General features: G+C 41.4%; 1 protein-coding gene across 1 annotated transcript; it reads right to left on the bottom strand.

Annotated features, from left to right (window-relative positions):
- Positions 1 to 4,423: 4,423 nt before the first annotated feature.
- On the bottom strand, positions 4,424 to 13,286 carry ERH (ERH mRNA splicing and mitosis factor). The gene is made up of 4 exons (XM_030559704.1): positions 13,159 to 13,286; positions 10,852 to 10,939; positions 9,195 to 9,315; positions 4,424 to 6,122 (listed from the first exon to the last, which is right to left on the bottom strand). The coding sequence occupies exons 1-4, from the start codon at positions 13,159 to 13,161 to the stop codon at positions 6,020 to 6,022; spliced, it is 315 nt and encodes a 104-aa protein (XP_030415564.1). The 5' UTR covers positions 13,162 to 13,286; the 3' UTR covers positions 4,424 to 6,019.
- Between the last annotated feature and the right edge of the window lie 288 nt (positions 13,287 to 13,574).

Genomic DNA, 13,574 nt, shown 5'->3' with positions numbered 1-13,574 from the left:
TCCACACCCCCTTTCTGTTCACATGTCAGCAACTCAAAATGCTTCTCTAAATGGGAAGAATTGGTGTGGTGTGAAGAACAGTCTGTGACTGACCTTGCAACACCTCATCAAAAATTAGAGCTGCAGTTGCCCTAAATCTTCTCCTTTTGCAGATTGTAACATTCATCAGTGCTCGTAACCAGTCCTCCTCAGGTGCACCCAGAATCCCTTAGACATGTTTTCTGAGTATTTCTAGGGACACCATAGAGAATAAATTTATTGGCTCAGGAAGAACTTCTCAGGAAGACCAGGTTGTAAGTGGCTGAGGCAGTTGCTCCAGCAGAAGACCAGAGACAAGGAATGGGGTTGAGATTGTGAACTTCCTACCATGGCTACTACTGATGACCTACATGGCTGGGGAGTATGACCCGAGGTTCAGGACCACAGCTGTAGATAAATTACCATAAGGCCCCTTTAGGGACACACTATGTTGCAATAAATATATACCCACACCCTTTTCAATAATTGGACATAAAACTTAGAGGAAAACATCTACACTGACCTGTGCATTACCTGAATCACCCATATTGGGGTGAATTCACAACTGGTGTGAGATTCTGATGGAGCTTTGCCACCAATCATAACATACAGGACCAATTTTTTTCAAAGGGATCGCACAATTCTGCCTCCAGTTGTATGAATGCAGCTTTGTACACACAAAGTCTCGCACACACAATTTTAAAGCCTAACTACTTACACACTCAACTGCCCGAATTTACATCTGCAAAACCCATCACTTGCATGTACCATCATGCTCAAAGTGCACAGGCAGGTGTTCATGTACAAAATTGTCCACTATCCAAGCAAAGGGCAGAGTTTCAAAATACGGGCTTCCAGAAGTTCCATCCTAATATGTATATCCTAAAGCCCCTGTGTGCAGCACACTGAAGTTCAGTTGTGGTAGCCTGGAAGTAGAAATCACTAAAGCTTCTCTAAACTGAAGAGGCTTTTCATTCCTCTATGTTTACCAGGGACAAAGAAAGGTTAAAACTGCCCTGGGTGGATCAAAAATAGAGTCTTGACTGCTCCCGCTAAAAAGTAATGCTTTGCACTTCTAGACCATCTTGTGTCTAACGCTCTCAAAGGGCATTACTAATCAAGCCTCCACTTCCCCTATGACACAGGGAGGACACTGGGGACATATCCCCTCCTATGGATAGGAAAACTGAAAAACAGAGTTTGTGATTTGCCTGAGGTCACACAGCATGTCTGTGGCAGAACTGGGAATAGGACCTAGATCATTTGGCTTCAAGGCATATCACTTGCCATGCTCCCTCCATATATCACTCTCCAAAGGTTTATTTAGTTGAGTAAAGTGTGCTTGATTACCCGGGGGGAGGGGGACAGCAAGGCATTGTAGTTGTGTTTTTCATCCTAGTCTAATCAGTGAGATGGCTGAAGCTTTTATCTGAATCAGTTGAGTTCATGGGACACTTTTTTGTTATCTTGCATTCACATAACTGTGTATGTAATGCTATCACCTGTAACTTTCAAACAAGTTCAGAATCTTCACATAATACTGTCTCAATAATAAGTGAGTATAAAAACCTGAAAGCTCTCCAGCGCTGCCCACATGGGGGTAGGGAGGGGCTGCTGGAGAAAGATGTAGGAGGCTGGAGTTGGTACTGACAAAAACAGGCAAAAGTGTGTGTGTGTGTGTGTGTGTGGGTGGTTTTTCAGGGCTTCTTTCATAGGCCAGGGCACATGTCAGCTGATCTGTTAAATCATGTCTTAATGTACCCCTACTTCTAGCAGTATAAAGAAAGGGAAACAGTAGTAGAGATGCGATGTGTTTCCTAGCAATGAGCAAATGATCAGACAGACTCAGAAAGCTGGAAATCTTTAAAAGGTTTTAAGCTGCAGATCAATTTTCTCTGTGCTTTCACTTCTAAGTGGGCAAGATGCATATCTCTGAGTCTCACTATTCGTTACATGGACCCTAGACATAGGAGTCAATACCTTACCTTTGGACTGCCAAAGCCCAGCCAATTCCAGCTGGAGAGAACTTGAGAGAGTGCAAGTATTAAACTTCAAAGAGCCATGAATTCCTTTTAATTAATTTCCTTTACTTTGCTGGACAGACAACTGAGCTGCCACATTAATAGTGCAGACACTTTAAAAAAACCACTTAATGCCACTTATCTGTGGTACCACTTACAGTACTATTGAAGACTTGAGGGAGGGATTATTTTTTGTCTTTCTCTGGCATATTAGCAAATGCTACTTGATCTCTAACTGCACCAGCTCAATTAGTGATCACATTGGCCTCAATACTCCCTTCCACCACCTGCTGCAGAAAGAAATCAAAACCGTAGAAAAACTATAAGGCAAATGAACAGAGAAGAGGCAGCTACACCGTGTGCAGTAATGCTGCTTTACTCCCACCAAATCTTTCTATGCACTTTATTGCCTCTGTGATACATCTGTGGAAGCCATCAGTCTACTGAAAAATGGAGGCAGGGCCAGGGAGTGTCAGGCAGGAAAGGTCACTTTAAGGGCTATGTCCCCACCTAAGTGGCTCATGTGAAGTAATAAGGATTAGTTAATGCAAGGGTGGCCAACCTGAGGAGCCAGAATTTACCCATGTACATTGCCAAAGAGCCACAGTAATACATCAGCAGCTCCCCTCGCAGCGACTCTTGCTCACCAGCAGTCCCACCAGTCAGTGCCTCCCCCTCCCTCCCCATCAGCTGTTTTGGGGCCTGCAGGAGGCTGGGGAGGGGGTGGAGAGGAGCGAGGGCATGGCAGGCTCAGGGGAGAGGGCAGGAAGGGGTGGAGTGGGGGCAGAGCCAGGGGTTGAGCAGTGAGCACCCTCCTGACACTTTGGAAAGTTGGCACCTGTAGCTCCAGCCCTGGAGTTGGTACCTATACAAGGAGCCACATACGGCTCCGGAGCCACAGGTTGGCCACCCCTGAGTTAATGCTACTCAGGCCTGGTGGTGGCTTGCTAATCAATAGCAGCGATGCCATTGTGTGTGTGAGATAGGAACTGAACCCAACCCAAAGTACAGTCCTGGATGCTTAGCATTTGGGGCAAGGTTTCTTGGCCATTCCTATTTCTTCCCTGCGTTTGCTGCAGAGCTCAGTGCACACAGCAGCCACACACGGGGAAGTGCTGTGTTTGTTCTCCAGGTGTTTTTGCTTTGGATAGAAACATAAGGACCATGGCATAGAATAGCAGGTTGACTTTAGATTATGCAGATAGTGCAGGAGGTGGCATGTCAGGACTGACTAGCATAGGTACTAACTTCACATTGCTAGGTAAACCCCTGCTGACGCTCTAGCAATAAGCTGGGACATGAAGTATAGCTGCTTGTATCTGTATGTGTCAGACTCAAACTGAGCACAATTAAAAAGAAGAAAAGAGAGCCTATAAACTGGAGCACTGCCCAAAACTCAGCCAGCTAACCTGGTCACACAAGCATAATTCAGATTACAGTAATGAGAGCACTAATTGCTGATGCCCCATGTTGCCTTGTGACATCTCCAGATGGGCCTTTAATTAACTTCAGTGATTTTCAGATATAGTGCAGTGAAATGATTAACGGGTCATGATAAACGCTGTCACTCATAATATGCAAAACCAAACATTTCCACTCAGGACAATTGATAAATCCACTTCCTTGGTGTTCAATCAAACATCAGCTATTACTGTTCATCCAAGGCTAAATAAAATTACAGCAGACAAGACACTGTATGAAAAAACTTCATAGGACTGGTAGCACTGCTTTAAAATCAATTTCTACTTCAAGTGATCATTCTTAGACAAGCTGTAGGAAGTAAAAATATGTATTTTACAAAGATGCACTGAGGTCAAAATTTTCATATCTTCCTTAAAGTTAGGCATCTGAATAAGTGGATTTTCCAAGAGGCTAAGTTCCCACTGACTAGTCTCAGCAGAAGTGAATGTGCTCTTGCATTAATTAGTAACACTGCAAGAAAAGATCCTGCAAAAACAGCAAGATTGAGAAACCAGATATCTTTATGCTTCTACCATTCTACCTGATCAGCAGACCCCGCAATCGTGGGCTCCAACAGACACAATGATGGCTCCATAATGGTTGAGGAAACTGGAGCCTGAAATTACATTATATTTGTACCCCAGCCACCACTGCCTTTCATTGTCTATCAGTTTTCTTGACAGGCTGTTGGATTGCATTTATTTGCCTAGCAAGGCTGAGTATGATTGCACTGCAGAGATTTGTGCTGGACCTGAAAAGTTATAACTTAATGTGGATTATAAGCAAGGCCTTTCATCTTCATTTTGTTTAAAAAGTCTAGGGAATTTTAGTGAAAAATAAAATTAGTGCAAAAAATTAACCAGCATTTATGGGTAAATATTGGGGGAGAGGACAAAAAAAAGCAACAAATAGAGAAAAAATAAAAGTTTAGTACTGTGGTTTATTTATTCAACTGTGTTTAGCTGCCTAATACATAGTGCCACTAGATGGAACCCAAACACATTGGAGCTCTGAGATACTGTAACAAATAATTTAATGTGGTTTGCTGTTGGAACTTAAATTGAACATACAAGCACTGCATGCCCCTGATGAGTTTATGAAACATTATCTCTAAGCCTCCTTACAAATAAAACTTTTCTTCTTTAATATACCAACAGTAAACTGTTGACTTGATATAAGGCGCTTCAGTATAAATTCCACAAGTCCTAGGTAACATAGGCTCCAAACTTTGGGTGAAAAGCAGTAACAGCTAATAGCTTGCACAAAACCAGGGAAATTTTTGGTAAAAATCAGTAATAACTGAAAACAAAGGCCTTGATTATAAGTAACTGATATACTTTATTCTAATTCAAAATGGCTGAAGACAGAAGTGTTATTTTTTTCTGGTTTCACAGTCATTTTGCTTGTCAGAAGATTCCATGTTCAGTGCCCATGCTGCTAGTAACATCATAGAAATGTAGCTCTACTTAATGAGATGATGCAAGTGCTGTTTATAAAACTGGGTTGTGCCTTTTTTGCTTCCCTGTGATGTGTAAAGAAGGTTGGAAAGCTATTTTTAATTTTTCTGCCCCCCATTTTTTCCCTTTCAAATATTAGAACTGTCAGGAATGGTCTAGCATGGTGCTGCTGGAGGTTTTCTTGAGGGGCATGTATTACAAGCTCTCTCCGTGGAAGATGTAATGTTGAATCTTTAACAAAGACTTCCTTTCTCCAAATGCTAGGCATTGAAGTTAAAAGTAAAGCAGATTGGCAACATCTTCCTTTGCCTCAGTTGCTCTGCTTTCAGCCCCGTGAAACTTGTGATGGCAATTTCACAACCTTTTCACTTACTATAAAGTCTTCCACAATATTCCCAATTTAATTTTTTTTATTTTCAGCTTTCTTTATTCCAGGCTCTCTCTCAAAGCCATAAGCACTCAGTCCAAGAGACACATCAGTTTTGTTTACCGACCTTATTGTTTTGCAGCACTTAGGAAAAAGTTTGCTCATATAAAGCTATATGCTATGCAATAGAAAATCTTTCATAGTTCAGTCCACACATGCCTTCCAATCCCTGTTATACAGCACACTGACCAGTAGGATTTAAATTACTCTAAAGTGCTTTAGGAGTCAGATAAGAAGTCCAGCACACACATGATTTAACTAAAGAGTATTCATTTTATTTTCCGCTAAGTCTTTTGTCTCAATGACATAACTAATAGTTGGATATCCCGCAGAAGGGCAGACACAGTGAATCTGGCAAAGCATATGAACAGCCCTAGGGGGTTGAACAAAAGTAGGATTGTTAGCCGACCAGAGAGAAACAAAGTTAAATCCCTGCCAAAGATGTTACATTTTCTTCTTCATTTACACTAAAAAAAGGGTTTCAAACTGAACAAAATCCTTGTGTCGCTAACAATACATTCAGTCTTGACTAGAGTTTAACAAGATGACAACAGGATGACTATAATACAAAACTTCTACTACTGTACACACCTGTTGTCCAAGCCCTCCCCAAGCCCCATAATGAGGCTGCCCCATTATTTGCTTGCTTGCTGAGCCTGCCTGCGGAGGAGGACGTAGATCTTCTCCTTTATCCAGTCTTTATTGTAGGGTTGGTATGTCTGAGTGTCAGCACGGTAACTAGGGAAAGAAAAAAAACCAAACGGTTAATGTAACATTGCTTTGTCCTTCGGTTTTACATTTCAGAAGAGGCTTAACAACTGTCTGTAAAGCTCACCAAGTGTGTCAGATAGCAAAGTAATTATCCATGTTTTACAGACAGATAGCTGAAGCTTGATCGTGCTTCCATTTGACTGAGTGGAAATTTTACCTAAAGTGACCTTGATCAAGTTACACAGTAAATCAGTGGAAGAGCATGGAACAGAACCCAGATGTTTCAAGCACCAGTAACTACTAGGTCACATTCTCTCTCTCTCTCTCTCTCTTTTACATTAAAATTCAGAAAAATGATTTTTCCCCATCTACAGAAAGTGGAAAGTGAACAGAGAGAGCCTTTAAAAAGTGTTTTAAAGCGCCTCAGAATTTGAAAATTTTATGCAAGTCATGAAACATTTTTTAAAAATTGAAATGCTGGTCCCTCCTTGAATTTAAGAAACAGCGGGCAAGGTATTAATTTTCAAATATTTAAATAAGTGAGAAATTATTTTCTACTTGTGCTTAGAATCTTCAAAGAAGTTTTTTTTTTTTTTAAACAAAGATCTTCCAGTCACATGAGGCTTTATAGCGCTCTTAAGTGTTTTCTTCATTCTCCCTAACAAAAGATCAAAGCCAAAAGAATAAGGAAGCAGCTCCAGCCAGCAACCCATTCACATAGCAACTGGCAGTGAGAGTCTAGATCCCAGAACAAGCACACTCCCCCCAAAAGAATACTACGAACTAAGCATTCACACATTCATTCTCTCTTTACAAGTTAGGGATTACAAATTTATTTGAGCTCATTTACTTTATAAACTAACTCAGGACATTGTAGTTCATCACCAAGATCCTGACAGACCCAGGAAACATAATTATATTAAAACACTGCCTCCACTTCTGCCAGTCTTACGTATTTACAGCAAAAGCAACTCAACAAGCTGATACATCAGGTTAGCTAGCTGTGTAGATGTAGTACTAAGATTTGTCCCCTCATGCCCAGTTTTAATCCTTAAATCTGGCATGTGCCTTTTGAAATATACAGTGCCTGACCTGGATACTCCAAGAAACTGTGGCGTAACGGGATTAACAGAACATCTTTGAACATAATCCTTTCTACCCATATGACAAGGACAAGAAAGGGATCGTTAGCATTAAGCCTTGGATGGGCCAAAAATTAATATCTGTAATGCCATTTGATTCAGGTCAAGTTACTTTTTTTATTAATTCTCAGAGAGCACTAGATGTATCTTTAAGAATCAGTAACTAAAGCTGCATTGAAAGACCAGATATCAAGCCGCATAGAGATTTGTGCAGCCACAAACTGTGCATAGTACATTACCTGCTAAGTATGCCATCTGGTGGGAAACTATAAGCTAAAACTGAATTTGACTCAAACACACTTTGGCTTTACTAGGTTTGACTAGGCTCCTGATTAAAAAACGTAATATTGTATTAAAATACAAAATATTGTATTAAAAAACAAGGATCCTATCATTAATCTGTCAGAGGGGAAAACAAAACATAGCATGATTGATCAGCCCTGCACCACCCCAATACTGCTGTAGCTGGGGATCAAGCATGGCAGGGGGAGAACTCAAGGACAAGATAAAACTTCAGAAACTAGTATTAAGTGATCTTTTCATCCTTCTCATCAATGACTTTGGCTAATGAATCTCAAGGGGTAAGGAATCCCCTGCAGGCTCTCTTCTGACTTCTCAAAATAATACGTCGCAAAAACAAGTAATTGTATGAGAGAGGTAGTCACTTATTAAAAATAGCTTCACTGCTGCTGGATCAAGTTTTCTAGAAGACTTACAGACCTGCACACATACCATACTCCGTAACTTCCTACAGCAGTTATCCAGTACTTTGACAACCCTTTTACAGTTAACTTCTACTCTGATTATGAAGAGCAATTGTGCCCATGCCAATTGAATAAGCAGAAAAAGATAGTATAACTGAATGTTAGACTTCTTGTCTTATTTCTACAAAATTTAGGGATGCAAGTAAAAAATTAGCTGAATATTTATGGTATGAAGACCGGCTGTGAATTGCTAGAAGTGCTGAGATTTAAATTGTATTTTCCAGAGCAGAACAGTAGGGCAAATGGGTCTAGTCACCTATCCAGGTGTAGGAAAGCAAGCAGAACTTGCAATGCCATCTTGAGCTGCCCTCATGTTTTATACACAGATGAGAACCCTGGAGACTACAGGTGAGATTTGCTAGGCGACTTAAGAGCACAACTGTTACTGAGAGTCAATGAGACTTGTGTTCCTAAGTCCCTTAGGTGATACTTTTTTTTTTAAATTCCACCCTGCATTTCTAACATGCAATGCTCTGTTTTGATCTACATGAACTGACTACAGCTTACTCCACTTTAGGAAAGTTAGGTGCAGCCTGTAGGCTCCCTAGCATGTTGCCAATATGATCCTCAGTGGAGTAAGATATACCCAACACTGTGGCCTCTTCAGAATCAAACCATGCTAGACAAGCTTTAGTAGCTTTGGCACTCCAGCACAAAGCTTTCTTATGACGCTTTTGTTAAATTAGGGATTTAGCACTAGCACTGGACAGTTTATAATGCAATTTGCAATCCTACTGAATTGTTTGGGTACAAATACCTAAACGGTTATAAATATTATTGTAGATAAGATCTGAAATGGAACTGTCAACTTTCAAAACTATGTGTACTTACTCTCAGACAAATGTTATGTCCCAATGCAACTCTTGCTAAGGGCGATATGGAATGCCAGTCTGTTTTATGGAACACTGCTGCGTCACCAACACAGCTCGTTACACCACACAGAATAAATATAAAGGGCATTTTAAACAAAAATAACACGTTTCTCATCAGTAACTGATAGGTACGGGTGAGAATGGATAATACTACACTAATGTAAAGTATTACATCACTGATTTTGTACATAACCTTATAAGTAATTCCTTGTAACTTTTAAAACACCTGTTTTCCCAAAATGGGAGGGAAGCCATCCCTTCATCCGCAAAATAGGATGGGTATTTGAAGTACTACCTTCCATACAGCAGAATAGTACTTACACAAGACAGCTAAGGTCTGCCAGGTCATCAATAAAATCAAACAACTGGCTGATGTCATATGTAATGGATGGGCTGTTGGGATTCATTCTCTTCAGATGTTCTTCATACATTTTACAAACTCCTGCAGAGAGAGAAGAACTTTCAGTACCATCAACAATGGCATTAGAAGACTATTGGTTTCAGTTTGCCATAAGTTCCTTCTGGTATTAAAGTTAGTTTTCAGAAGCACATTTAGAATGGGAACATGCTGATGCTGTAGAATTGTTTTAATAGACAATACCACTCAGCTTTAATATTTTATTTCAATTTTATCATGTTGATTAGTTCTCATAATTGTTTGTATAGCACCCAGAACACATTGATGTGGGAAATGGGTCACTTTTATTTACACCTTTCTAAGGTATCACTGTCAAATAGTTCAAGACCATGACTTATGAAGTAGGGAGAACAGTCTTCTGGATTTTAAATCTACACTTGGGTCAAGGCATAATTTTACAAAAATGTACAATATACTTTTTTTTTTTTTTTTTTTTTACACTGAGTATACAGGGCAGAAGTTTAGAATTATCTCATTGCTGATTTAGAACCAGCAGTTAGGTTGACAAATCCTAGCAACAGAGCTGTACACATGCCTGCTGTGCAGCAGGATCAGACATCAAGCAAGGAAGTATATATTCTCAAATGGAGCAACGGACTTTCATTCATTACAACAGGCATCTTAGAAGAAAAAGTATTTTGGAATTTTTTTTGGTGAGTAAAGAATTGTGTAGCTGAGGAAAACTTTAATGCAGTTGGTACAACAAGATATTCTTGATGTTAGAGAGTATAAGAACTAATGTGATATACCACATTTTTTACATGTTAACCCCCAGTCAGATCTTCTTTGCATTGTGCTAACGTGTAATGCTAAATTAAACACCCAAATTGCTTCATGTGTCATTATGCAGTCTGAACTGTGAGATTCTATGTTTCTCAGACCCTGGTCCTGAAGTGCTGAACACTCATTCTATTGACTTGAATGAGAGACGAGTGTGCTTAGCACCTCTCATGATGAGGCCACAGGTGAATCCATATAAAATCAAGCTAATTTACAAATGAAAACATTGTCTTCCATCTAGCCTGCAAAGTAGTGTGTGTCTGAAAGTGAAACCGGTTTTTTTCTGGCTCACACATTTCCAGTAGCAGAGTTTGCAATTAGTATTTATCCAGTTGATTATGTGCAGAACAATGGGATCTAGATTACCATTCATAGTAGTATTTACTTTGTAGGGATAACAAATTAGTAGTTAGAAAATTGGGATCTTATCCTGCAAAGGCAGACCACTTGCACAGTGCACCCCTCATTGCAGTTTCAGGGCCTTAGTCAGTAAAGTCAGAATAGGACTCTGAATAAACACAGGAAGATGATTTGTGAAATAACGAGGAGTCTTTTTGAAATAATTCTTTCGCCCCTATGTGCACTTGAGTCTTGCAGCAAACCATTACACCAACAGGGTGCTTTTTGGTAAGTTATTTTTATACCTTTTCAATTTAAGGAAATGTGTTCAGAATGGATTCTCTTAGCAGGTGAAAGTTTGGAAAAAATAATCAAACTAAACTGGCCTTAACAAGAAGAGATCATCTAAAGCATCTTCACCCCAGAGGCAACAATACTTACCTTCCATGCACTCATTCACCGACTCATAGTCGGCATATGTTCTCCCTTCTGGCCTCTTGGTAGGCTGAACAAGCAAAATTGTGTGAGACTGCACAAAAACAAGACAGTGAATCAGACTTAGAAAGACATATTAAAACCTATGAAGACTAAACTGAAGGTTAAAAGACCAACCCATGAGACACAAATTCAGCTGTATTTCTAGTAATCTGATCTTATATATTTGTAACATATAAATCTCACTGTATAAAGGAGAATCAGAGTCACAGTCTTAAAATGGCTTTGCATTTCTTTCTAAAAAATCCCATGAGGCCTGTAGTACAGAAAACAAATATCCCATTATACCATGCATTAGAAACTGAAAAGAGGGCTGCCCCAGCAATTTTTTCTTCCAATCACAGTTACATTAATCCTGAGACTTGTCAATGCACACGTGTGTTTGTCTTGAATAACAATCTTGTATTATCTCACACTCAAAAACACTGACTGCATTCAAGAAATAGCATGCAAGGCCCAGGCTCTTCCCTTGTAAATACAACACTAGGATAACAAAAGAAATGAAAATTTTAAAAAAAGGTACTATATTGGAGATTATATTGATTTGCTTATTCCATTGTAAATGCTGGCTGTAACTGGTTTTGTTTTAATACCCTACATGATGGAAAACCAGAGTGGAATCAAACTTTCATTTCACTAACATTGCAAATCTCACCTCAGAGTGAAAAGCCAATACATGAAACATGAGATTGAATATTCACTATCAGTTACAAGTGAACACAAAATTCCACAATTATAGTCTGCAGTTAGCTATCTGAGGATGGATGTATTTTAATTTCTAAGACTTTCTAGCTCCTTGCACCTTTCTCCAAAGCACCTGATACTGTCTGCTTTCAGACACAGTATTGGACAAGATGGAAATTTCATCTGATCTGTTATAGCAAGTCCAACTATGTTTTTGCCAGGTCTTTTAAAAATGGCTTTAATTACCACTTATGGACATTTAATGAAGTGCAGAAAGCCAAAGTACTAAGGCTCAGACCTCAGCATCTACTCAGTACCCATGCAGAAAGGCTTCTACCAACTAAGATGCTGCACCCATAGTAAACAGTGGACATCAGGGATGCTGGGGATGGAAAGAGGGCAGGGCCAGGGCACTGATATAAGTACAATCAAGTGAATGTAGGCGGTATGTAGCAGATATATTTAGGGTTTTAAGTTACTCCTACTACCAGCCAGAAGTAGTGGTTTGCTTGGATTGGCTCAAGAACTTCACTTAAAAGAATGTCATAGTAGCATTAGCCCTTACAGAAGTGCTTCAAATATTTCCTCTTCACAGGCAGCTGTTAGCCAGCTATCAAAGCATTGATCAGTAGGCTTCCTTCCGTGCAGTTCACTTTCACATGAAAGTAACAAAGCACTAGGATTATCCGCTCTTTCTGCATTTCACTTAGTTTAACCAGTGAAACAATATATATATCAATTTCACTGTCCGTTCCCAACATATAAAGAGGGCTCTGAATTCCAAGTGCTACAAGGAAACATTTCAATTAAAAAACACCAGCACCCGTTTAATGGCATTATGTTCGACAAATGCAAGGAAGCAGCTCTTTGAATAAGAGTTTATAAAGATTAAGAAGTGACCTGCAGAGCATTTTCTAAAAGTTGGACTGGACTCCCCGCCCCACGCGTGTGATGTATACTGGCCTTTCGCTCCCTTTGGGGATTTCATTTACACTAGTTCTCCCGTCATGACAGACTTTTCCAGCCCAAACAGACCTAGAATTTCTGGTGTAAACGAGCTGAAAACGCATCGCGAAGAACCCGCCTTGGCCCCACGTGCGCAGCAGAGAGAACCAGACAAAGCCACAAGCCCAGTCACCCCTAAGGCCAAAGCCCCTGCCCCAGCGGCCAGGGCAGACACGTGCTGTGGGTGAGGAATCTACCCGCGCGGAGAAGCACGGGCCCCGCACGGAGCAGCCGAGGGCTGGAAATGCCCGTTGGGGAATCAGGGCCCCTCCTCCACCGCGGATGGGAAAAAACCGCCGCGCGAGGTTCCCCGTGATCCTGCCCCGCGCGAGCTAGACTCGCCTCCACCCCTCTCCCCGCGGAGCTCGTGCGGTAGGGAAGGGGCGGGGTCTGTATCCCGCTCGGTCCCCAGCCCCGGAGTAGGAGGCGGGAGGAGACACGCGGCTGGGGACTCCGCCAGGCCGCAGCGCTACGTCGCCCTCAGCAGACCCATTCCCGCCGCCACTATGGCGCGGCCCGACCGACCCGGTTCCTCCCAGCACCCCGGGATCACCCCCTTCTCACCATGGCGACTCGTTCTCCACAGCCCCGCCGACTGTGACGGTCCCGAACGTACAGTTCCCAACGGTCACCCGCAATCCCCCACGCTAACCGGAAACACTCCGCCAACCAGCCCCTACCTCCCTACCATAGACATCACGGAACCAGACCAGAGCGTCGCTAGTGCTATAGAGAAACTCTCGCGAGAATACCACATGGAAAAGTGTTCGCTGGCTTTGCGTAACAGGGGAGGGGCAAAATGGCGTCCTTCTTTGAGACTTTAGCAGTCATCTTTGATAGGGGCACCGTATCCTATCAGAGGCTTTGCTCCTCTCGTCCCTTCCGAGATGGTCCCTTAGTGATTATTTGTCCGCCATCTTGAAATCGGGCGAGAGGCGGCGACAGAAGGTGAGTCACGTGAGAAAGACGCTCCATTCCTA

The sequence above is a fragment of the Gopherus evgoodei genome, chromosome 4 (genome assembly GCF_007399415.2).
Source record: "Gopherus evgoodei ecotype Sinaloan lineage chromosome 4, rGopEvg1_v1.p, whole genome shotgun sequence".
NCBI classification, from domain to species: Eukaryota; Metazoa; Chordata; order Testudines; family Testudinidae; genus Gopherus; species Gopherus evgoodei.
This window is presented reverse-complemented; position numbering and strand designations above follow the sequence as displayed.

What these genes read in the sequence shown, in the direction of transcription:
- ERH (XM_030559704.1), bottom strand. An exon ending in GGTGAATGAGTGCATGGAAG is followed by an intron (nt 9,316 to 10,851) that starts GTAAGTATTGTT and finishes CTCTCTCTGCAG; the next exon opens with GAGTTTGTAAAATGTATGAA. An exon ending in GCAGACCTTAGCTGTCTTGT is followed by an intron (nt 6,123 to 9,194) that starts GTAAGTACTATT and finishes TTCTTTCCCTAG; the next exon opens with TTACCGTGCTGACACTCAGA.